Source organism: Colletotrichum truncatum, assembly GCF_014235925.2.
Source record: "Colletotrichum truncatum strain CMES1059 chromosome Unknown Contig_0006, whole genome shotgun sequence".
Classification (NCBI taxonomy): Eukaryota; Fungi; Ascomycota; class Sordariomycetes; order Glomerellales; family Glomerellaceae; genus Colletotrichum; species Colletotrichum truncatum.
Window position 1 is genome coordinate 619304 of NW_027222403.1, and position 25072 is coordinate 644375.

The following is a 25072-nucleotide window of genomic DNA, read 5'->3' on the forward strand; positions in this document are numbered from 1 at the left end:
ATACTACAAGACGGCAGATGGTACCTAACCCGAGAATGGATTATTCACGGTGGTCAGCAGTTTCTCTGTGAAACGACTCTGTTGCTGCCATGAGCGCATAGTACTTGGGGACGTTTTACCTGTATTGGTGGCTCCCTAACGGCATCGTGGATGTGGATCTTGATCTAGACCCAAGCCTTAAGAAGACAAGCATCCATGCACCAAAATTGCGTCCGTTTGACTTGAAGTTGTTCTTTAAACCCACCTTGCAGAACACTGGTATTGAAAATGTGAATCCACCACAGAAAGTTTAGCTTTACTGGACTTGAAGTGGGTAGGCGTTATCATGAACAACCATAAATGCCAGGAACCGGCAGGAGTAACATTAATTACACATCTGACGACAAATGGGACTACTACAGGCCTTAACAACGCATCGTAGATCATGCAGACTTTGGAACTTCGGTAGACCTCGTCTTATAAAGGCCACGCTTGTTAGCATCGCATGTGTGTCCCATGCGAAGCAACATCACAGGATCTATCTTGAAGCACACTATGAGAGAGGCGTTGTTCCGTCTGCAATCGGTTTTCTTCAGTTATCGCCTTCACCTAAAGCACTGAGGCTAGGCTAGCTAGCCCGACGTTTCTCTCCGGGGCCAGCGTTAGGGCCTACCTGTTTCTCTTCATGACAAAATGAAACCGCCTCACTAGCACAGACATCATGGCATGTGGTCAGGGAAAGTATACCCTTCTAAATTCTGTTTCTACTTGAATGGATTTGAACTCTACCCATTCAACAACTTGTCCATTTTCGAATGAATTTGAACGATTTCAGACGCCTGCAAATCCTGTACAGCTTGGGTAGAGCCACCGGGTCGATGCTCTCAATGGCACAGTTGAACCTACGGCCTGTATATCGGCTCGCTACTTCCTCCCATGCTCGCAAAGCCTTATACCCTCGACCATGTTGCCAAGACTTAATGTCGAATTGCCAAGTCGCAGCCATCGTGAAATTGATTTCGCTCTCCTTGACCTCGTAGCTGAAGAAGAACCCTTCCCCAACACCAGGACTCCATACTTCCAATATCTTTATACTAGGCATACATGTAGCTGCTTGGCTTGCTGCGACAAGTAGACAATCTACCTCTGTAGGACTATCAGGCAGTTGCCCAAGTTGGCAGCTGAGAACTAGACGTTCAAGCGTGCAAGAAGGTAAGGCCTTGCCTGATGAGATTAAAAGGTTGAAGTGAGAGAAGAAATCTCTCGCGTCGATGACATACGTAATTGCCAGGTCCTTAAGATGAAAACTGGTGGGAACCGCAGTCTGGAGCACAGCTGCTACCCCGTTTGCTTCCTTGGAGTCACTTTGACTTTGAGCTTCAGATATCAATGGGGACCGAGACTCCCATATGGATAGCCTTTGTATAGAAGGGACTCGATCTGCGATCGAGAAGGTGACTCTGTTTCCGATTGCTTGCTGTAGTTTTTGCGTTGTTCCCAGCTGCTGTTCAAAATCGAGTCGCCCGAAGGCACGGAAAGCTATCGCAGAGGTGAAAGAGTAAGATCGACGAACAGCTCCAAGAGATTTTTGGGCTGATGGCAATTGCGGTGATACTAGGGACCAGCTCAACAAGCCCTTGCTTTCTGATGACACTGTTGATACTACGGATCTCCGCGAATAGATCTGAAACGGCGGGTGATCGACGGTGGACACAACGGCGGCGACCACGCTTAGATACTAACTTACGATCGCCTGCGTTCGGAACCGAGATACCGCTTAGCTCAAGCGAAATACCGCGTTTGGGTATATCTTTGGTCCAAAGAGCAAGAATAGAGAGGATCTCTTCCAAATTTTCAAAAAGTACCTTCTCTCTCTCTCGATAAGTGCATGTTGGCCTCCGACCTCCCGAGGCATCGACGGCAACGGTATTGTTCCATTCCCAGACAAAGGGAGATGGTCTTAATGAGAGATCTTCGACGACTTTGGATAGCCTCGCGAAAGCCTTGAAAGTTTGACTTTGAAATCCAGGGCTGGAAGGTCAACTTCTGCCAGAGCAACGGTTCGAAAAGGCCCTGCCATTCTTTCGAAACACTTGCGTAGACTGCCATGGGGAGTTCTTCAGAAGTCAAGATGTTGGCTAAAGATTGCAGAATCATGCGTTGGAGCTCTAGTGAGAGACTTGTCCAGCGAGAATTTCTTGTGTCCTCTTCTTGGCTGGTAATGTGCTGCAAGGCTCTGTGAGATGGGAGCTGCATCATGATGGCAAAAGAATGGGGTAGGCAGATGAGTCGAGAAGCAGGCGGTGAGTGATTCGAGCTTTCTGTTGGTGGTGAGAAGATGCAAGCCACAGTTCGTTTCGTATTTTCTGTGTTCTTCACATTTCCCCTACAGGGGCCATCAAGCCCCCCAAACGCAGTCGGAGAACCTTACTAGAGGTTCCTCTATCTTTCTCTTGCTGCCTGGGTCTCGCTGAACTCTCTATAAATGTGGCGTTCAAATGAGTATTACGAGAGTAAGAAGTGTTTGTGTGGTAATCGCTAAACCCAAAGCCTCGAAAATAATGAGGTGAAATTTCCCCTGGTCCATACATCTACGATGAAATAAGGTCGTTTATAAGATGTCGCTGACTTCTGTTAACCTTTGATCTTAGTGTGCGCCTAAATATCGACCGCCTGTGTTCAGGTCCCGCAGGCGAAATATGAGTGACGTTAGGTGACAGCGTGCATCAGTGAGGAAGCCCTAGTCACGAATATCACGAAGTTCAGAATAACGGCGCGATATTTTAGAGGGTGGGCAATGTGAGTAACATTAGTTACTACATCAGTAACACGCATTTACATGAACAGACATTGAACATTGAGCTTCTACTTCAACGTATGAATTATTTCAAGGTTTGATGATGTATCTGTCCCCAGACAGGAAATCATATATATCATGTTGAATACAATCCGAAATATACACATTGAAGTCAAGCCCTATCCTGCTGATGCGCACTTTCCACCAGCAAGTCTTGATGCTCGCCACATCATGATGACCGCGTATTTCATCCAGACGCCATCTAGTTAGAGTTCTGGACCAGCTTGGTAACGATTCCCTCGTTGGTGGATCCCCCGCTCACAAACTCCCTACTCTGTTAAAACGGGTCGGTGCCGTTCACGATGATCCCCATCTAGCCTCTGGCGGTGCCGTAGTTTATGAGGGCCCCCTCCTTGTCGGCATCGGTAGTGGTAGCGCCGCCGTTGATGATTTTGGCGATGTCGTAAAAGGCTACGGCCGCCGCGCCCTCACGACAAGCTTGGTCATGACCCCACGTGCCGCGTTTGGTTGTCACTTGTCACTCAGCGCAGTCGCCAGCTGGTCATTCGGCCAGCCATTAGCATTCTCTAATCGGTATGCCAGTGTCAGGGCCTTGCAGGTCCTAGGCAGAACGTTACGCGACCTTGAGGGGGCTAGTGATCGGACTGGAGTCTTGTAATGGTAAGCCAGTAGACCAACTAACCCGAAGCCCTAGCCTGCCCGACGTGAGTAGAGTCATTTCATCGGGCAAAACATGCACCGGAATCGCTTCAGGCCGAACTCAAAGATTGGAGCGCAGAACAGCGGCACAGGACAGTCTTTCTCGCCTATGTCTGTCCTATTGGAGATTTTCAGCTGCAGGATTGAGCCAAGACTTTAAGCGAATGCGATGAATGCGAGTGTGGCAGAGCACAATGCATTGTGGATCTGCAGACGTTGGAACTTTGGTAGACTTCATCTTATAATGACCACGCCCATTAGGTAGACATCACATATGTGCCCATGCGAAACAACATCATAGGACCTGTCTTCTATGACTCGGCTGGTTAGTTTTTATGCTTTCTGAGACATATAAACTCAATAAATCTGCATTCCGCAAAACCAATGCTGTGTTCTAGTAGATAAGAAAGTTAACAGATACAAAAACAGCAAACACTCAGTCCTCGAGAGACATAACCATCAAGAATACTACTGCCTTGTTTTGTCTCTTGGGTGTTACCTTTGCGTTGGTTGATATTCCGCATGCACTCCGACCTCTACCATCTACTTTGAGCCGAGATTTGAACTCGTCATAACAAGCACAACCTAGTCATAGATCTCATGGAGGGTCGGCAAGGCTTAGGACACACTGCAGCAAGGGTGGTCATGTCCGAGAATTGAGGCTATGAGAAGTGATATTGCTTGGCGACAAAGATCCAACAGGTGAAATGATAACGACTAAGGCAGGGACGCGTAACACTCCGCGTTCGCCCAAGAGACAGAAAAAAACCGGTACCCTCTTAAACATCGTAATGGGCGCTGGGAAGGATGCGAAAGTGCTTATCTCAAGTACGCGAACCCTCCTGAGTCACTAATGATTTTGCTGTCTTAATTCCTGTTACCCCGAGACAAACATTTTTATTCCCTAGCAACGAAGCAGCCGGCCTTCTATTCTTCATGCTTTCCGCTACATATTTGGGACCATCTACGCAAGTAATAATCGAAGAGGTGCTACTATGCCTGCACCACAGGAGGACTGGAGCGTCTGGCTCTACGAACCATCGCTGCCTTTGGCAATTGTGGGAACCATCGTGTACACATTGATCTTTGCTTGGATTACATATTTGACGGCATTCAAGTATCGTTCATGGTACTTCATTTGTGTGCCGATAGGGGCCTTTTGTGAAGTCATTGGTTATGCAATGAGGTGTTATTCGACGCAGGCGCACCAGAATATTGTAAGTTGTTGCCGGGAAGCCTCGAGCAGCGATTTTTTTCATTTATAGAAAGGGAGAAAAGAAAACAAGTTCTTACTCCATGGCTCCAGAACTGATTCTTCTTCCACTCCAGGGCATCTTCGCGACAAGCACGTCCCTCATTGTACTCGCGCCCCTTCTGATCGCTGCTGGCAACTATCTATTAATTGGCCGCCTCATCCGGGCAGTTTTACCACCGTCGAGACATCGAATTTACAAAGTACCAGCCCGGCGCCTTACTCGCATCTATGTTACCTTTGACATTATCTGTCTTTGTGTCCAATCATCTGGCTCATCCATGGCAAGCGCAAACAGCTGGATCGGCCCGCTCAGCGACATAGCAATGAAGATCTTGCTTGCTGGCCTTGCGCTTCAAGTTGTAGCATTTTCGACGTACCTATGCATCTTAATGCGCTACCACAAGCTGTCTCGCGCTTTGGCTGTAGCCGACGCACCGGCTGGATGGTTCAACGTTCTCAAAGCTGTTTATGCCTCTAGCATCTTGATTCTGGTATGTGGATCGCTGGAGGAGTGTTTGGTACTCTCCTTTTTTTGGTTTACTAACAAAATTGGTGCAGATCCGTTGTATATATCGGATGATTGAATTTGCCGAGGGCCCCGATGGCTATACAATGACACACGAGTGGATATTCTGGGTATTGGAAGGACTCACCATGGCTATTGCCATTGTGGTATTTTGTGTTTGGCATCCTAGTAAGTATTTAGGGCAGACTGGCGAAGAGAAGGAAGGGCATAACTTGGATGAGCATGGTGTAAGACACACGTAGATAACGCCTTTCCGCAGAGTCTTCGATAGGACTTGAAAAGTGAGAAAAAACTGGACCAATAGAAACCGCTGATGCCGCAGCTTTCAAACAAGAATAGAAGCCATGATAGAGATGATAGGGCTACACGTCTGATGAACTCTTGTGAACGGTGAAGAGGGTTCAGGACGATCATAACCCTAATAGAAAAGCTGATCTTGGTGGTGTGCTGGCCTTCCATTAAGCTTAATACGTCTCTGTACTATAATAACAGTCCGATAACTCTTAGAACAGGTTCCTGGAGGCACACGCGATCGTCTGACAGGGCTTCCAGTGCCCAGTACGCTGGGAACGTGGAGTCTTCGGCTGAAGAGAAACAAATGGCGCAAGCAATACGGATACGATGATGAACATGTGCGTGCTTTGTCTGAAGACAGGCGGTCGCAATGTTATGTATTGCAGAATGTCATTCGTTTACAACTATAAGCTCTCGGCGGCCCAGAAGACTCACCTGGGATGCCCTCTCGCCGAATATTCAAAAGTTCACGGCACTGACATCATCATCAGCACTCTCTGACCGGTCACATTACTTTATTTGCACATAGATCGAATTTTGTATACAGCATGCATTATCCGGAAACCTGATCCAAGCTTGCCGAAGTGCATGGACTATCGTATGTAACCTCATGGAATGATTCAAAAAGAGCATAAACTGGCGCTATCCCTATTCTGTGCCCTTACATCCATTCGGCTGGAACGATGCAATCAACTTGCACAGACCGGCCCCACAATCTTTCAAAAGTCTCCTGTCACTTCCCAAAAGTGGCAGTTGTCCAAGCGAACGGGACCTTGGAAACCGTTTCATCTCATCTACGTCTGTCGATCGGAGCTCCGTGATACCCTCAAAAGGATTGATTGTTGCTCGGGTTCGGATATTGGGAGCCATTTTTGACCGTAGGTCACAGGTAGTTGCCGCCGAGCCTATCCTTATCTTCTTCGTGATTGATGGATGCTCTGATGTTCCAGACTTTGAGGCGTTTGGAGCAAGCTCTTCCAAGAATGTAAGTCGGATGCGGGAGAAGACTGCTATGGCCCTTCGTCCTCCCATCTTTTAAAAGATTCAATGAGCCTCAACTCAGACTCAAACCCAAAGGAGGGTTGTGGAAGTCTGATGTTTGGTAGGTAATCTCTTTTAATCTCGTTTTGGTTCATAGTTTTCTGCTCTCTCCCTCCCGGCTTTGTTGTTATTCGCTCTGGTTAGCGAAAGTCTCGAGAATGAGATCTTCCCTTCTCGTATGGAGCACCTTCATGCTCGGCTGGGGTCTCGCTGCTCCATCCAATAATATCGGAAAAAGAGATCTGCAGACTATTCAAGGCGCCTTCGTTTCTATCTCGGTAGCAGCATCTAACTTGGACACTGCAGTGAGAGTAAGTTCTTTAGGAGAAGCTACATGATTTACGTGGTGACTGACTGACGAATATCAGAGTGTGACTGGTGACCCAGCCAGCGCCCAGGCTCTAACGCCGGCAACACAGGGAGTTGAGAACGCTCTGGCACAAGCTCGCGTCGATATTTCCCAAAGCCAGCCGATCTCTATTTCCGATGGTCTCGCCCTTCAGTCAACTGCTGATACGCTGGCCAAGAGCGTAAAGATCATGGTCATGTCGACAATGCTCCAACGAACGATGCTTGACCAGCTTGGAATGACCTCGATGGTACTTCAATCTTTCCAAAACCAGGCCATGCTTTCGGGAGCTCTCGGCCAAGTTGTTCTCGCCAAGTTGCCCGCAGAGGGCCTGTCAGGAGCCATGATGGCATTCGGCGGAGCTGCAGGGTCTATCGGCATGGGTATTGTGTCACTAAGCAACCCGCCTTTGCAGATGCCCTCGCTACCCGGAGCACCACCAGGAGCATCGCCAGGAGCATCGCCAGGAGCATCGCCAGGAGCACCGCAGCCAGCATCAATGCCTCAGAGTCAGAACACCCCGCAGGGAGCACGCGCGCCACCTTCACAGGCAGCACCAGCTCCTCAAAGCAACGTGACCGTGGCAACGGTACTGGATGGAAAGCTCAACAGAGGAGCTTAATTACGGAGGCTCCTTGGTTCTTGCTAGACATAAATAAAATAGCCCTCTGATCGCAATGGAACTATTCATATTCATATTTTATGTAGCTACACAGAATATCACACTCGGCCATGACCAAGAGCTTTCCACCAATTATCAAAGAACTAGAACGCACTAATTGAACCGATCATGATTTATTGACAGCAATTGAACAAAACAAAACCATTCATGACCTGGGGATGCCCGTGAGAACTCGAGGTCCCAGTGCCACACAATGTATCTTTTGGGAGAATAGTCTCATAATTAGTTAAGGCGTGTATATTCCAAGTAGAACAGATAATAATACTATGGATGCAAGCATCTGATAGATGAGACTTAATGCTGGCTGAATGGTTAGTTGCTAAAATTCACACATAGGCAACCGTAGTTAAACAGTAAATCGGTAATAGAGGTGGGACAACCAACGTACGGATTACAAGATGCATTTGTCTGAATACCAAACTGTTTAAATGTCTTCGTCTTTCCGCCATAACAGTGGCGAGGAGTTGCCAAGGATCTAGCATTCCTTGCAACGGCGAAGAGGCTGGCACGTAACTTCTTTCTAATCATAACAGCCCTCCACATCAACCATCCAATGTGGCAATAAATGACTCAGCGGAGATTGTTTACAGAGGCGTTCATACCGAGGTTGGAAATCGCTTTTGTTCATGTGTTCTAACCACGAGGTCGTCTGAAGTTGGCTCAAACACCAGCCCGGTGTCACGTATTTGCAAATGCCAAGACATCAGGCTCTTGACGCTAGTAAGTCCTTGGTAATTCGGGTTGAGTATGAGGAGCCATCCGATAAGTACGAATGGATACGAATACTACAAAGGGAGACCGTATTACCCGGAAGACTTGCACATAGAGCGGTCTGGGCCCAAGTCTGAGCAGCTAAATCAAACAGACGATAACTGAGATCTAACAATACCATCACCTGCCTCAGCAATACTTCATTAAAGTAGTCATTCAATTTTAAGTCTAAATCATACTCTTAAAACAAGGTATAAGTACCGTTCAATAAAAAACAGGGGTAAAGCTCAACACAAAAACAAATGGGAATCTATGTAACACACGCACGCTCGTCTAAAACAAAAGAAAGCATCCAGTACATATCGTAGCAAACAATCCAAAAACACCATCTTACTAGAACCCAAGAAGAATCTTTCGCCAAGGGATCTTCTTCTTCTCTGTCCCTGCCGTTGGTGCACTGTAACCCTCTTCCTGGACATTATGCTGTCCCACAATTGCAAGGAATACATCATTGAGCGTCGTCGGGCTGACACTGTGGTGCTCGATGCCCAAGACCTCTTTGTTTTCCTCAAGCATCAGAATCAGCTGCCCAATGGCGCTGAGTCCCTTACTTTGTCCCTCCTGTCCACGCCTTTTAGATTGATGAATCTGCTCAGCCCGGGTAAGAACCTCAGATGCTGAAACGGAGAACCGCATTTGCCCATGGTAAGTCTCCGGCTCGATCGAGGCACTGGGGAACATGAGCTGTACCCATTCGCGCATGCGATCCATCTCCTCGGCCGTCGAGTGAGGCGCAGTGCGGCTGACGAGGTGGACGTACAGCGAGTCACCGAAGCGGGACTGCAGGGATTCGACCTCGCCGATTGCCAGCATGCGTTGGGCCACGATACCTGCGCGGTTCGCCAGCGCATCTGCTTCCTCCATGCTGTGAGTTGTCAGGAGAATCGAGCGGCCGGGGACGATGGTGCTGAGGGTGCGCCACATGATTCGCTTCGCGGCTGCATCGAGCCCCGAAGATGGCTCGTCGAGCAGGATGACGGACGGGTTGCCAGTAAGGGCGATGCCAAGCGAGAGCTTCCGCTTGTTGCCACCCGAGAGGTGCTGCGCCATGGTGTTGACATGAGCGTCGAGGCCGACGGCACGGACCACGGCTTGAACTTGGTACTCTACGTCGGCAATACCGCGGAGCCGGGCATAGTGGCGGAGGTGCTCGAGGACGGTCATGGAGTCAATGGCATCAAACTGGGGGCACACGCCGAGATTCGAGCGGGCAAGAGCTCTCTGATCGGTGATTGAGACTTGCTCAACGAAGACGTCGCCGCCGTTGTTGCTCGGTTGGATGTCTCCGCGGATGAGCGAGATGGTCGTTGACTTGCCGGCGCCATTGGGCCCGAGAAGAGCAAAGACCTCACCAAGCCGGACGCCAAATGTGATGTCGTCGACAGCAGTAAACTTGCCGAACTTCTTGGTCAAGTGCTTGACCTGAAGGCCATCGTCAGACTCCGCGGTCTCGACACGGAGAAGCTCGTTGGCGACCTCTGGATCAGCTTGGGACTGCGAAGTCTCCGTCTTTGGGTTCTTCTTCTGCTTGAGGAAAGCAGGAATCTTGTTTCCACTGTCGTACCATAGGAGTATGTTAAACAGAATGATGGCTTGGAGAGCGAGGTACAAGATCGGGCCTCCATATGCGTCCAGTGTACCGGGATATCCGAAAAAGTCAGTGTCATCACAAGCTAGGGAGAACGTGTTGAGGCCAATCATCAGAGCCCGACATACGTTCGTAACGGGGAAAAAAGCGGCAATCGTGTAATGACCGATGATGATGTTGCGATCGCTGACAGTGGCAGGCGAAAAAGTGAGAATGTATAGAAACGCGATGAGGTAGATGGCGAATCCCACACTATTGTATGCCATGATGGCTGCAAAGGTCGCTACCTGGCTATTCAGGAATAGAGAAAAGACGTATGATAGCAAGATCGATGTAAGGCCGTATAGTATGAAGACCGGGAAGAGATAGCCAGGGGCATACCACACGTTCGACGATGCAACAAAGATGGCGGCCGCGATGATGAGGGAGATGAAGAAGATACCGTAGTCGAAAACAACATGTGCTGTCCACAAGGGTAGCGACCGAACTCCGCTTGAATACTGCAGGCCCCTGACGTTGGAGCGTCTCTCGACGTTGGGATAGAGTCCAAAAAAGGCGGGAACGATGGAGAGCACGATGCTGAAGTAAATAGCCAGTTGGATAGTGTCGATAGTTGAGAAGCCAAAAGGGTTGTCAAACGGAATGTATCTAGTTGCGATGGTGACATTGGTTCTCGAAATACTGAGCAGGTTTTGGGCGACAACTGCAGCGGGAATCGAGAGAATTCCGTCTGCTCGGTATGCCACAGTTGGTGTTCCATTATCGTTGCCAGCCCAGAACCCACCAGGCATGATGTTTCTGCGTTCACTCTCGATGTAGCTCAGCAGGTTCGACGCAGAGGATACCTGTTCTAAAGTAAAATTGCCCGAGGTGGAGTTCCCAGGTGCCAAAGCATCTATAAGAGCAGTGAAAGCAGGACTGGTAAGAGCCGCGGCCGGCCCAGCAGCGAGATGTAAGTCTTGGATCACTTCGTCGTATCTGTTACTGTTCGCTGCCCGGCTGTCATCGCTGGGGATGCATGTAGAGGAGTCCTTGTTCCTGATAAGAATCTGCATGATGGCTGCCGCAATAATAGGGACGAGGAAGGCGATGATAAAGGGTATCCAGTTGGTTTTGAAAAGGGTGATTCGCTTGTAGACCAAGGTCACAGCTTGCTTGAAGAAGCCGGTTTGGCGGCCTGATTGTAGACCCAGCGAGTTTCGTCCGTCATGAGCCATGCCCTTCTCAGTGATCTGCGCAGCATCTTCCGAGAACTTTGCTCCTGAAAGCGGGCCGGATCGAAGATCTTCGCCCTTGACCTCTTCAGCAACGTTGAGAAACACGTCTTCGATGTTGGGGCTGTTGATTCTGTAAGGTAGGCGAGCTTCCTCGAGGGTGCGAATAACCTCTGCAGCCAGAGTCGAAGATGGCGCCGTATAAACAATAGTATTTGACGAGACATTCAAGTGGACACCATGGACTTCTGGAGGGTTCTGCACATGCTTGGCGTTAAGCACATGGATTCGATAACCATCGCCAAGGCTATCTTTTAGGGCAACGGAAGTGCCCTCGGCTTTCAGGGCGCCCTTGGATAGGATCGCAATGTTATCGGCAAGCAAGTCAGCCTCATCCAGGAAGTGCGTAGTCAAGATGATAGTCCGCTTGCCTCGCTCAGAGAGCAAGATATCCCAGATTTTCCTGCGAGAGAGGGCGTCGATACCGGAGGAAACTTCGTCAACACAGCAAACCGCGCTTCCGCCAGTCAACATCATGCCAAGCTGCAACTTGCGCTTCTGGCCGCCGGAAAGGGTCTTTGACTGCGCCTTCTTCTTGGATCCAAGCCCGATGGATTCGATTAGCTTTTCGATTTCCTCTTTTCCAGCTTTGTTGCCGCCAGACTTCAACTGGTTGAAGATTTGGATGTGTTCAGTGACTGTCAACTCGTCCCACAATACATTCTTCTGAGGAGCGATACCGATGCCACCGGAGGCATCAATTGACACGCTGCCCTGGTTGAAGCGGCTGATACCGGCGATTGCGTCAAGGGTTGTACTCTTGCCGCTACCATTCGCACCGAGGAGTGCCAGGATCTGGCCCCTTTTTGCCACGAGATTGAGGTTGTTGACAGCGACGGTGGGTTCGCGCGGTTTCGAGATGAACGAGAAAAGTTGACGGAAAAGACTCGGCTTATACACCTTGGTCAAGCCGTCAATGTAGACAGCCTCTTCAGGCTGAGGGCCTTCGCCTCTGTAGATCTTTCTGCTCTCAGAGCCAACACCATGGATCTGGCGTTCGAGAACGGCAGCCAGCAAGAGATAAACGATGAACTGAAAGATGAAGAAGATCCAGAAAGCGATGCCTGGCAGGGTTGAAGCGCCAGTCGGAGGGGCTTTTACCAGGCTCATCCCCAGACCTTCGCCCTCAAAGCGAGCAAGAGACTTGATAAAAAATACAAATGCGCAAGGTGTGAAGAGGACGCTGAGAACCGCGACGGCTCCAGTGCCGGGATCGGGGAGCGCCTGGGCCAACACTCCAAGTAAAACGTAGACCAGGGAGTTGATGACGCCGGAAAGCTGAGCCTTTTTGAAAAATGTGGCGCCCAAAAGGGCCTGGGACGTCAAAGCAAGTCCGCCGAGGACGAAGAAGATGAGAACAATTCCAATGTTCGTCTCCTTCCAGACCATAGTCCTGGCGACGACAGAAGCCGCAACCCAGCCAGGGAAGTAAATTGTGCTAAAGGAGTACAGGTGGGCAACCATGCGGGCAACCTGGGGCTCCCACTCATAACGACTCGACATCATGGAATCGATAAGCTGCGAGAGACCCTTCTCACGCTCGGTAGCTACATGTCCAGGTAGATGGTAGCTTACGCCTATAAGGGCAAGGACGAATGAAACGGCAAGAAAGTCGATGAAAGTCTTTTGATAATCTCTTCGGACGGAAGCTTCACGCTCGTCTTCGGTTTCGTCTGTGAATCCCCATTCTTGCAAGCCGTCAAGAGACGCCGAGTTTCCTCCATTTGAATCGTGACGCGCGATGGCGGAGTCAACAGCTCGTTGAAGAGGCAAGGTGTAAACCTGGGCGTCATTGTCGTCGTTGGATACCTGAAAACTGCTTCCAAGGGCAATATCACCACGGAGAGTATAGTTCCAGACGTTGCCGTTGCCTTCGTTCGGAGATGAGTGGAAGACTACGGCGCCATAGCAGGGAGTCGTGCCCCTAGCTGACGAACGGCAGATGAAACCCAGCTCAGAAATGTTGGTGATTGTTGTCGCTTGCTTGCCGGCTGCGGAGACTTCGTCGGACAATGAAGATATCACACTTTCGATGTCGCCGCCTGTGTTTCCGTTGTTGACGAAGACAACCGTGTTGCGCGAACTGTCGGCGGCAGAAAGACCGCCCTGCAAGGATCGAATAGCTCGGGGCTCGGCGATACCATACTCATTCTGAGGGCCGTTGAGATTTCGCCCAATGCCTAGATAGACGGTGAGGATGATAGGTAGAACAAGAGCGGTGTAGATGGTCGAAGCTGAATGACGAGAAAGAAGGATGATATAGTTTTTGACAGTCAGGCTGCCAATCTGACGCAAGAGAGCGGACTTGGGGGCCGCCATTGCGGCAGTTGAAGGACGACTCGACAGGCTGGTTGTGTGTTCTGTACGCTGATAGAGAGTAATATAATTATTGCCAGTAGGCGTTATCAACTTGGGACCCGAAGGGTTGAGGCCTGGAAAAGTCGCAAGCAGTAGCTGCTGTAGAAATTGCAAACGATGCTGTAGAGAATTGATGTCTAGATTGACACAAGGTCGAGGGCGCAGGGTTGTTTATGAGCTATTTATCAATTGAAGAATGTTTTTAGAATTACTAGAGGACAGTAAGCAGTTACGGTAGTCGTAATGGAACCCTGCTGTCTTAAAGCTAAAGACCAAAAACAAAAAAAAAAAAACCCCAAAAGGAATGGTCGACATCTGATTCTATAGCACATTCGCCTATGAAATTGGGCGTTTTAACCGCACTGCCGCCCTCAAGGTTGCTCAATCGGGTTATTGGAATGCGATGAAGCCTCCCCAGTGCCGCAGGGCTACTGCAGCCACCTTGTAACGCTGTATGTTGTCGGGCGCGATGGAGCAAGGGAGATAGACAGCCCGATGACATCTTAACTGGCTAGGCGAACTGATGGGCTTGTGTCAATCACTGTCAGCAATTGGGCTATTGGCACAATAATAATTGGATAGGTTTCGAGCCAAGCCTCAAACGAAAAGGTGTGCTGCAACACACGTGCCGTCTTCATCAAAGATGAGATTACATTGGCACCTTTCGTGCATCTCAACTGTACACAGTCACGTCCAATAGCCCAAAGCAGTTAGCTCAGGTGTTTCCAAGCCTTGTCAGCCACCAAACCAGGGCTGCCAGGGTATGACGGAGGCTCCATTCAGTACAAACCCTGGGCGATCCCCGTATATAGCTGACAAGCAGCCGACTGGCAAAAGCTACTGTCATTTCCCCTTTTTGGAATAGATCCGCCTATCGTAGGCGGCCCGTTGCTTTCGGCCACCCATCCGAAGATTAAACTTGCCGGATCCTATGGGGTGGATATCTCAACCGACAGTTTGGTACCAGACGAAAGATTTGTGGTTCTCCCATCGCTATGGTACAGCTTGGCCAGGGGTGGGTGGTTATCGGTGTTGCAAATGATTAATTGCGTTTATGTAATGTTGCTGTCTTTAACGATGTACAAAGTTTACCTGACCAATTTCGCATGATATCCCTTATAAGAACAATTATTGACCTTAACACCGTTGTTGCTTGCTTGTATCACTTCGAATACTCTCTTAAGGACCCCCAAATGCGAGGGGATTAAAGGTTTGCTTTGCTAAAGGGATCGTTCTTCGTCGCTTCCTCGACCTCCTTGTACGCGTCGTAGCCGTACAACCACGGCTGAACCTCTGGGCATGTCCATCTGCTCGGGAATGGGCCCTTCAACTCTTTGCCGAGCTGCGATAAAAAGATTTGGTCTCTGGCCTCTTGCTCTGGACCATCATGCATGTGAAACGACTCACGCTGTTGGACGTTAGCTATCACTCTCGAGCTGCAGTGGATGACTTGAAGGTGGTTCTGACCTGCTTGAATGTTTCTCTCACAATTGCATCGCCTCGCGCTTTCCGCAACTTTTCGTATAGCCTCAACGCTGTAGGCAACTGTGACTTGCTTGTGATGTGGCCCAACAAAAGTCCGAGAACGGCACCATCCTCGACAGCCGAGTTTGCTCCCTGAGCGAGGTAGGGAAGCATTGGGTGGCATGCATCGCCGCTACACAGATGGATTAGCAAAACAAATTCTACTCGAGTTTGGCAGTGCCTATGAGACTTACACAAAGACGAAGTTGGACTTTTCGTTCACCCATGAATTGAGTTCCTCCCCTGAAGCAATATGTAAGCAAAGTTATTCGTAAATGAGGAGGCGAACCATATCTTACTGTGCATCAACTTCCACTTCTCAACGCTGTCAACAGCATCAAGGAATTTCACCAAGATGGGATCCCAGCCCTCGAATCGTGATCTCATCTCCTCAACCGATCCCGCTTGTCGGCTCACTCCATCTGGCAGGTCATCAGGCACCAGCAGCACGATGTTGTACAACTTCTCTGCTCTCATAGAATAGCCGACACAGTGGGCGCCAGGACCGATCCAGAAGTGAACCGAGGGCTTCGTAATCCATTCCTTCAGTTCCGGGTCGGAGATCTGATTGACGTCCAGAACGAGGCGGTACGCCAAATCACCCGTCGCCAGAGGAGGGTCGTCTTTCTTCAGATAGCACGCTCGGGATCGCGACCACAGACCATCGGCTGCCACGATCAAATCCGCTCTCGCCTTCACACCAGACTGCGTCGTGAGCTCGGCAATCTCGAAATCGATGTTCTCCACCTTCTCACCGAGCTTGAACTGCACGCCAAGCTCCTTGGCGCGTTCGTACAGAGACAGTTGAAGATCCACGCGGTGCAGGTCGATGAAGGGGGCCTGGTACTTTGCGCGGATCTTCTTGTCAAAGTCCTCTTCCTTGGCTAAAACTTTTCCGGAGTAGCGATGGACTACAAGAGATGTCGGCTCTGAGGCCGATTTCCAGAGTCTGTCTGGAAGGCCCCATCTTTGGAGGATGCGGGTAGAGTTTGGCGTTACTTGAAGGCCTGCTCCAACCTGAGAAGCATTGTCAATACACTGGTACTCATAAGATGCGAATATTTGGTGCTTTTTCACCTCAAGGAGCTCTTTGGCGGATTCAAAAACCGTCACTCGGTGTCCTGACAATGCTGTCGCTACTGCTGTCGCAAGGCCACTTAGCCCAGCACCGACAACTATGACCTCCAGCTGAGCCGTGGATTTGATATGAGGCGTGGCCTAGTCTCAATGTTAGTCTCAATGAAGCGATTATTAAAGTAGGCCGCCTCTATCCAGGTTTTTTTTCTTTTCTCTCCCATTCAAAAGAAGGGCAGAACTTACCGCCATAGTTCGAGCGTTGGGGGTTGAATCTTTGGTCGACAGAGACGACGACTTTGAAAATATCCAGGAGTTGAACCACCGGAGCATGATGATGTTGGGCCACAGGTTCAAGCTGGAAAGACGAATAAAGGATAATATGAGATGAGTCGTAGTAGCAGGACTCCCTTACCGTCAAAACAAATGCCTGAGATTTTCGGTCAGCAGCTCGATCCAGGTGTTCAACCCATGTTCTTTCAATATTGTTGAGAATTTTCGGCAAGTCCTCGCCCCTAAATTACATGCTTTGGCTTCCCCGGAGATCCCCCACACTCATGGACGCGGCGCAGGAGCATCCCGCGGGGGAATCAGGTGGACACGGGTGGACGCTTGGTGGACGCCATGGCGGGATATCCGGATTGTCTCGGATATTCCGCAGTGCGCCGTTTCCTCCAGCAAGCCACGAAATCCACTAAGCAAAAACCCAACCCGAATGAAATGAAAAGAAGCGGATTGGTAGACAAGGGCACCGACGGAGGCGAAATCGGCAAAGCCGGCAAAATTGGGGGGTTTTCTATTACGCGCAAAACGTCTCCGAGCTGTTCTGGCTTTCCACTGGGTCGGGCTTCGGCGCTTATTCGTTGCGATCTCGGCGCGAAGTGTTACATGGCATCATTGGCCGGATATATTGGTCGTAGTTTTGACGGTTTACGGGATTGGCATTCGGCTCTTGATACCACACCAAACACTATCACGTTGCATATCTCCTGGATCACAAACTGGAAACAGAACTTTTGAAGTGTCCGGAATATTCTCAGCCCTTTTCACACTCTGTTTCATCGGATTTATCTCAATCTCACCATATCCCCCTCATCAACCCCGCACCATGTCGTCGCCCAAGGGTCCTTTTAAGTTGATAACCGTCAACACCGCACCTGAGCGTGCGAAGCGTCTCATCGGCCGCATGGTTGAAGCCCTCAAAGATCAGTATACGATCGACTATGTCGCCAACTGCGAGAGTATGTCACAGGGGTATTCATGAATTGGATGGTTCTGTGTGCTAATAGCATGTGTAGGAATAGATGAGGTCGAGGCCAAAGTGAAGGAACACCAACCAGACGTCCTGGTAAGCCGTGGTTTTGAGTTACTGAATGCGTGCATTTCTGACCTTGGAAACAGTTTTGTGCTTCCATGTGGACAGCAGAGGAGTCCGCCCAGATCTTTTCTATCGCAAGGGCGATTAGACCGGATGTCAAGACGCATGCCATCCCTCATGGACTGCAAGTCGAGAGAGGGCCAGATGCGATCGTCGAGCACCTTCTTGAGAACGTCCCAAAGCTGCTTGACCAGTAATGTGTGACGTTATTGGGATTAGACTTGAGAATAAAAATGTCAAATTTTGCAAATGCATTCATACTGTCGATATAATGTGAACGACGAAAGTAAGAGTCACAGTCTGACTATGTAATCATGATTTGGTGACGCTACAGCACCTGCCAAGTGATATGAACACCCAATTAACCAGACGGTAATAAGTATAAATCAACCAATTTTTTGTCCATGATTTTCCATATACCACTATAATTACACTAAGGCACTCATCGTTAGATAAAAGATCGCACCATCAAAGCTTTTGACTGTTACCCTACATACCATGTACTGGCTGCCTTCTGGTGCTCAATAGATTACTCTCAAGGAAACTAGCCGTGTTTTGAGTAGACAGGCTCATTTGGCCTCAAGGCAATGCTAACGTCATTTTCATTTAGACACTCTCAAAGGATATTAGTGAAGGAATTATGCATAAGTTTAACAGTTTTTAATAGCTTATATCTGAGTTTTAGCGTAGATTACACGTCACGTATCCCCATCAATAGTTGCCATCTCTATTGTCCCACAGCAGTGACACCCTCGTTCTGGAAGACGTTTACCAAAGTTCCAATGTGAGGCAGAATCTCAACCTTGAATTCATCACCATCTTTCAAGGTGACCTTGGGCGTACGGCCCAAGCCAACACCGGCGGGAGTACCGGTGATGATAACGGTGCCAGCAGGCAGGGTCGTGCTCTGAGACAAGAAGCTGACAAGCTTCGGAATGCTGAAGATAAGATCGCTAGAGTACAAGGTCAGAGCGATGATCCCTTGAATGTAAAATTGAAGGAACCTACTTGATGCCGCTCTCTTGGAGAACCTCGCCGTTCCTCAAGCCGCGGATTTGCAGCTTGCTAGGGTCAGGAATAAGATCCTTCGACACCAAAGTCGGGCCTAATACGAAAGTTGCGTTAGACCACATAATCCCACATCTTCATCATAAGAAACTAGGGGGCACCACTTACCCAGCGGGCATGAACCGTCGAATCCCTTGGCGAAGCACCACTGTGACTGGTTCATCTGATAGGTACGGCTAGAAACGTCGTTGCAGGCAGTGTAGCCCAAAACGTAGTCGAGGGCGTTGGCCTCGGAGACGTTCTTGCACGTCTTGCCCAGCACGATGGCGAGCTCAGACTCGTAATCACCACAATCATCAGCCTGCGTGAGGAGAGGCAGGACGGTTGGCTCCGGCCAAGGGTTTCCAAGAGCCGTGCTCGGCTTCCTGTCATGAAACTCAGTCATAATGCCATGTGAACGGGAGTCTTTAGAAAAGGGTCTTACAGGAACACGGTCGGAACATCGGGAAGAGGAACACCGACTTCTTTGGCGTGTTGGACGTACTACATGACAATTTAGCTTTTTGGAACGTCATTTTTTTTCAAGATCCAAAGCAACAAAAAAAAACTCACGTTGAGTCCGATGCAGCGGATGGTGCCGACCTCCTCGGCAGACACGGGTGAAAGAACGCGGTCGATCACAGCCCGCTGGTCGGTCTTGACACCAGGGTTGATGACGCTGGAGCCCGACCACACAATGGCCTTTACCTCCTTGCCATCGCGAAGAGCCAAACCGACATCAACAGAGTCAGACTCGGTTTCTCCGATGAGGACCTTATTGGGAGCATCACGGGCGATGAACCGCACGAAGCCTGGGCTGGTCAGCGGATATTTTCCCGGGGAAGTGTAATGCAGTGGAGGAGAAGGGGATTAAGCAGGCTTACGGGTGAAGGAAGGTTGCGAGGCTGAAGTCATCTTGATGCTGAGCTGTGATTATCCAGTTCGGGTCAAAGGACGTGTGAGGATCTTAGGATTCCAATTCGCGGCCTTTCTTCAAAATGGGAGTTCGGATGATATTCCCAGAAGAAAGGGTCTCCGAATCGAGGAATCCGACTGGGGCTCTCACGCCCCCACAGTGGCCGATGGGTTGGGGGTTGGGGTTCACGGCTCGGAGGTCCGGTAAGTAAAAAAGCCAATGATATTGTCTTAAGCCTACCACTGGAGGCTGCTGCAGCATGGTGCTAATTCAGTGTCCGAGCAACCATTGGTCAGTGCCTATAAAGTTAGGTTGGGCGGAAAACCCGGGGCGGGTTCAGGGGCGCAGCTCTGGCAGAGAGTGGGGGAGATACGAGGATGAGGGGTGACCGGAAAGTGAGGGGCAGATGGGCCGATCAGCTTCCGACTCCAATTCCAGCTTGACGGGCCACGGCAGTTGTCAATGTTTGTGTGACGTGATCTAATTAATGAGAGCTACTGCTTGGAAGCCGACTTTGATATTGATTTCAAAATCTTCCAACCTAATCAGATACCCTCGACTCTGTCTAAACGTCCAAATCCACGCGGAGGAGCCATTGTTCCAGTGGAGAAGCTTGTTTGATCTCAACATATCGATCTTGTCTGGATAACTCGGATTCTCTTTGCAGAACCTTTTCTAAACCTTCATCATGGCGGGCGCTGAAGAACAAGCGCTTCATGGAGGCGAATACCGCCAACATTTACCAGATCTGAGCATCCCCCGCTTCACAACCATGCAGAAGCAGGATGCTCATGAGTATGCGAATGCATTCAAAGAGAGCGGCAATCCCCCATGGCTCCACGCATTGTATCTACACTGGCGTAAACTATTCAAAGAGCCATTCACTGGAATCACAACAGATGGTATGACTTCCTCGAAGTAGTCTGACCAAGCCAAAACGTGCTAACGACCTTTTCAGGAACTGTCAAGAAAGACCTGTATCAGCTCGCTGACGAAGGGGTTTCTATCCAAGAGATAGTTGACGCCACAAATGCCGTCCTGTCGCAGCTAGACGCCAAGCAAAAGTCAATTTTGTCGTACCACATTGACTCTCCCGAGTGGAGGTCATGGTCGAACCCAGAGTTTCTCCTCAGCGACAAGGGTCTGCGCCTTGACGAGTTAACGCCACAACTCCGCGACAGCATTCTCAAGGTACTGGAGACCACGCTCTCGCCCGAAGGTTACGCCAAGGCCCTTGGGGCCATGCGCATCAACGGCTTCTTGGGTGAGCTAGTCAAGGCTCCGACAATTTGCAATGAGTTCTCATACAACTTCGTGCTGTTCGGCGAGCCCTCAACGACACGGCCGTGGGGGTTTTCCTTTTACGGTCATCACTTGTGTCTCAACATCTTCCTGTACAAGGGTCAGATTGTAGCGTCTCCGTGGTTCACGGGTGCGGAGCCGAATCTCATCGACGATGGCCCGTACAAGGGGACACGAATTCTTGAGACAGAGGAGAGACTTGGTCTGCAGCTCATGCAGTCCCTCCCAGCCAATCTGCAAGAACGAGCGCAGACATACAAACTACTAAAGGACCCGGCCATGCCGAAGGGGAGGTGGAACCATGATGACCAGAGACACCTTTGCGGCGCCTACAGAGACAACCGTATTGTACCATACGAGGGCATTCTTGTTGATGAGATGAACTCGGAACAGCAGGGACTAGTCACGGGAATCCTCGAGCAATATCTTCTCTATCTCCCCCAGAAGGCGCGAGAAATTCGGATCAACCACGCCAAAGCCTTTTTCAAGGAGACATATTTCAGCTGGATCGGCGGGTTCGGCAACCAAGATCCCTTTTACTACCGTATCCAGAGCCCCGTTATTCTTGTCGAGTTTGATCACCATTCTGGTGTCTTTCTAACAAACAAAGAGCCGGCGAAATTCCATATTCATACTTTGCTACGGACACCCAACGCTGGTGATTACGGAATGGCGCTCCGGCCGCTGATCCCAGGAGTTGAGCAAGACTTCGTATGGGAAGGATGAATGAGAAGGACAAAGATAGAAGAAAGCAGAGTGGTGCTTTAAGCGCTGTTTCATGATGGCTATTTTGTACCCCTCTGTCTAAAGATATGTCAAATAAACCCACTTCAACAGCAGTAAAACTCACTTGTTTAATAATCATCCGCAAAGAACTGTAGGACATTCTCTTCAGTTCATGTTCTGACTATAGAAAGAACATATGCTGTAATGTTTGCACCTTGATAATTTAAATGTCCTATGCACTTTCTACTGCAAAAACAAACGGTCTCTAAGCTGCTGATCTAGCTAAAAACATAACATCCCCATGACCAGCAATACTCATCTTAACACCGCTGAGAAACATGACATTACATCCAGGTTGATCCGTCCCCAAGACGACTAGCTAGGCCCCTTATAAATTGTCCAAGAGTTCAGAGCTTTAAGTCGACAACTTTGAGGCCACAAACTGCCACGACAGCTTCAGTAGCATAACTGCATGGCAGAGGTTGGTGCTAACAGCGTCTAACACAACTGAGTATCCGCACAAACCCACACATCGTTCACCTTAGTCTCGCCAGCGCACATAAAGCGCTTAGTACAGTCGATGGTATTCGGGCTCTGCCTGTAGCATTTGGCCAATATTTTCCCCGGGTTTGCGTTGTGCTCATAGATCTCAAGACCACCGTTTCTGGGGTACATGTCGACCGGCTTACTGCCGCAAATGGTAGGGTAGCTCAGGCCCTCCCAGGACTGCCCGTTGCCCCAGGTCCTCTGGAACCATTTGTCGTCTCGGAAGGCGTCGCAGTTGTATTGCGATGACGGGACGACGCCGACGCGCCACTCCACCACGGGTTTGCAATAACACACGCCGGTCCTCTTGTTGCATTCTTGGTCTGCAACTCGCTGGTACCGCGTGAATACGTGAAATGCCGCGTTGACGGAAGTTGCAGCTTGTAGCATCAAAAGGGTTGCAAGGACGAAGGTTCCTCTTAGCGCATACATGTTTGCTGTTGTTTTAAGTGGTACAAGATAAATATGTTGACGGAAGGTGTGTAGATGGATGCAATGAGGTAGCTTGAGGAGAATGAGGACCGAACTGTGATCACCGAGTTCTGGAATTCACCTTGCTTTTTATTCGCAGAGTGAGCATGAAACTACTATCAAACATTCAAGCCTTTGTATTCATCTGGTAGTCATATGCTTGGCCTCGAAAGTGTTAGACAGCTGCCCGCTTCAGGTCCTCTGTGCTGGGCTACTAGCTGTGAAATGGATTGATGTCAGCTGACGCCCAGCTTTCTAAAGACATCAACAACCAAAGAGTAATAGTATTTTAAAGTAAACTTGCATATCTAACACGCCTCATTTGGCAATCAGTTTGTTTGAAAGGTGTTTAGAAGACAATTGCTTAGATTCTCTGGATATGCAGCTGACGTGAGATCTCGACGTAAAAAAGCAGCTTCGCCACTTTAGAATTTCTGGACAAATCACTTCGTCCCTCCTTGTCTAAAACCCCCTCTACTACAGAAGCTAGTTACTGGAATCCATGCAGACGCAGATGACTGACTGAGCTTATATTCTCTTTGTGGACAAGCCTGCCGTTCCTTGTCAGTAAGGTAACCGCCTTGAGAGGTGCGAGCTAGGACCCTTTCATCAGAAAAACAATTGCCTCACCCGGGTTTCTCCATAACTTATTGAGCTTATCTCTTTTCATTCGGCATATCATTAAAATGATTGGTTGTATTCCGCATACGAATGTGCTCGTCAATCACATCGATGGAATAGCTTACTGTAGGTCTGGTGTCAGCAACTACTGGACAAGTTATAATAAAGATAAGTCGCCTATCGGCGGCCTCTTTAGAACAACAATATCCCTCTAACAGACGGATGGACTAGGTAGAGCAGACGGTCTTGGGCTAACCGTCTCCCTGACTGATAGCCACGATTAGTCATGCTCTTTTTTGTGGAAACTCTGCCAGTTCAAAAGCGGAAAGGAAAACAAATGTGCGGAGGAAAAATATTTTGTTTATTGAGCTGTTGTCAAAACCTGCACACATATCGCCTGGTTTTCGCTCTTGAATTGTAGCTGTCCAGTAAGACCACTTATTTCAGGGCGCATTTGGCAAACCATTCAATGCCTCACGATATCATCTTCCGTCCTCTGATGTCAACTCATCGGAATTGAATCTAACAGCAGCCAGTAGAGCCACAGCAACCAATGGTGCATCCAGCGGTGCACCCAGGGCACCCAGGCGAGTGGCAGGTGTCCATGCAGTCGTTGAAGAAATCGCGGTCGCAGCGCTTGTTCAAGCTTGCTTCAAGGCCTCGTTCTAATAAGACCATAAAACTTAGTTGAACTTTCTTTGCATTATATGCCGTGTACGGATATGGCTTCCAAAGAGGTTGACTTACGCTCAAGGGCTCTCGCGATACCCGCATGGTCGAACTGTGCCGGCTCTGGAGCCGCAGCCGGGATAGCGGCGGCGACTGCAACGAAGAGGGCGGTAACAGCGGTAACGGAGAATCTCATTTTGTCTGTTATGGGTGTGTAAAGCTTTGGCTGTTGCTTTGATGTTGGGAAGAACTCTGGAGGTCGGCTTTGATGTGGCTGCTTCTTGTTCTGAGTCTGTGATCGATTTCTTGGGGACACAGATGGCTTTTATACACCAATTTTCTAATCTTGGTATGCGATATTCTACTTCTACTAAAGGAGAGCGTTGGCCTGAGGCCCCGTCTATTCTCTCGATGTACTAATGCAATGCTTCGCTGGAAGGTGGTAATTCAACCGTGCATGTCAATGATGTCCAAAATACGGTAGGATCGGCATATAAGCCTCTATCGACTTTGGGAAGACTTGGGTATTCGAATCCTTCTGGCTGGGTCAGTATCTTGGCACTGGCTTGGATCGATTGTGATTTGACACCTGTGTAATACCCCGCCTCTAGTAAATGCGATGGTAGTATTTGCATGTTATTTTCTTCTCCTTTCTAGTAATTAGTTTATCGGACGGTTGACCCAACCTATGCTCATGTTCATGTCATGGAACTCACTCAATCTGGTAGACAATGTGTGGACAACAAAAAAGGATACCCTGATTCGTGTCCTGTCTGCCATATGATTCGCCAAATAACCGTCCTGATCCTGGTTTCACCCCAGATTTGCATTTTACCTTTAGGCTTCCAGTTTGAAGGGACGAATCCACGGTGGATCGAATTAACCAATAGCTCTTAATCACCCGCTCTGGTATTATATCAGGTTGCTCCGCTCCTCTTGGCGAATCCTTCCTTTGCGTATGCCTGCATGTCCAAGAAGACTTTCAATAGCCAACTATGGCATTTAGGATCAAGTCCTCGGACCCATTAAAGCAGCTGCCCCACAAATGAGTTGTTGAACAGGGTGCCATGGCTGATCATTACTACGGACGGAAAATGCAAAGAGGAAAGTAAGCCAACTCTATCGCCTGATTAGAGGGGTTTGGCAAGACGTCGAGCATGACTT

The 25072-nt window shown here is 49.3% G+C and overlaps 9 protein-coding genes across 9 annotated transcripts; 4 read left to right on the plus strand and 5 right to left on the minus strand.

Moving 5' to 3' along the window:
- Positions 1-4491: 4491 nt before the first annotated feature.
- Positions 4492-5519, plus strand: CTRU02_209447 (rta1 domain-containing protein; the record flags this gene model as incomplete). The annotated part of the gene is made up of 3 exons (XM_036726717.1): positions 4492-4713; positions 4826-5242; positions 5310-5519. 3 exons carry the CDS (start codon positions 4492-4494, stop codon positions 5517-5519), a joined length of 849 nt encoding a protein of 282 aa, XP_036581426.1.
- Positions 5520-6770: 1251 nt separating this feature from the next.
- On the plus strand, positions 6771-7583 carry CTRU02_209448 (cell wall protein; the record flags this gene model as incomplete). The annotated part of the gene is made up of 2 exons (XM_036726716.1): positions 6771-6923; positions 6981-7583. 2 exons carry the CDS (start codon positions 6771-6773, stop codon positions 7581-7583), a joined length of 756 nt encoding a protein of 251 aa, XP_036581425.1.
- Positions 7584-8747: 1164 nt separating this feature from the next.
- On the minus strand, positions 8748-13595 carry CTRU02_209449 (ABC transporter; the record flags this gene model as incomplete). Its single annotated transcript, XM_036726715.1, has 1 exon — positions 8748-13595. The coding sequence occupies one exon, from the start codon at positions 13593-13595 to the stop codon at positions 8748-8750; it is 4848 nt and encodes a 1615-aa protein (XP_036581424.1).
- A 1243-nt stretch (positions 13596-14838) lies between these two features.
- Positions 14839-16565, minus strand: CTRU02_209450 (FAD binding domain-containing protein; the record flags this gene model as incomplete). The annotated part of the gene is made up of 5 exons (XM_036726714.1): positions 14839-15042; positions 15102-15291; positions 15353-15401; positions 15458-16376; positions 16479-16565. The coding sequence occupies 5 exons, from the start codon at positions 16563-16565 to the stop codon at positions 14839-14841; spliced, it is 1449 nt and encodes a 482-aa protein (XP_036581423.1).
- A 775-nt stretch (positions 16566-17340) lies between these two features.
- Positions 17341-17807, plus strand: CTRU02_209451 (uncharacterized protein; the record flags this gene model as incomplete). Its single annotated transcript, XM_070205268.1, has 3 exons — positions 17341-17473; positions 17531-17580; positions 17634-17807. 3 exons carry the CDS (start codon positions 17341-17343, stop codon positions 17805-17807), a joined length of 357 nt encoding a protein of 118 aa, XP_070060916.1.
- Positions 17808-18337: 530 nt separating this feature from the next.
- CTRU02_209452 (fumarylacetoacetate hydrolase family protein) lies at positions 18338-19572 on the minus strand (the record flags this gene model as incomplete). Its single annotated transcript, XM_036726712.1, has 6 exons — positions 18338-18563; positions 18619-18715; positions 18787-19043; positions 19103-19161; positions 19231-19469; positions 19542-19572. The coding sequence occupies 6 exons, from the start codon at positions 19570-19572 to the stop codon at positions 18338-18340; spliced, it is 909 nt and encodes a 302-aa protein (XP_036581421.1).
- Positions 19573-20261: 689 nt separating this feature from the next.
- On the plus strand, positions 20262-21601 carry CTRU02_209453 (uncharacterized protein; the record flags this gene model as incomplete). The annotated part of the gene is made up of 2 exons (XM_036726711.1): positions 20262-20475; positions 20532-21601. 2 exons carry the CDS (start codon positions 20262-20264, stop codon positions 21599-21601), a joined length of 1284 nt encoding a protein of 427 aa, XP_036581420.1.
- Positions 21602-22099: 498 nt separating this feature from the next.
- CTRU02_209454 (uncharacterized protein) lies at positions 22100-22579 on the minus strand (the record flags this gene model as incomplete). Its single annotated transcript, XM_036726710.2, has 1 exon — positions 22100-22579. The coding sequence occupies one exon, from the start codon at positions 22577-22579 to the stop codon at positions 22100-22102; it is 480 nt and encodes a 159-aa protein (XP_036581419.2).
- A 1182-nt stretch (positions 22580-23761) lies between these two features.
- On the minus strand, positions 23762-24104 carry CTRU02_209455 (uncharacterized protein; the record flags this gene model as incomplete). Its single annotated transcript, XM_036726709.1, has 2 exons — positions 23762-23904; positions 23987-24104. 2 exons carry the CDS (start codon positions 24102-24104, stop codon positions 23762-23764), a joined length of 261 nt encoding a protein of 86 aa, XP_036581418.1.
- Positions 24105-25072: the final 968 nt, after the last annotated feature.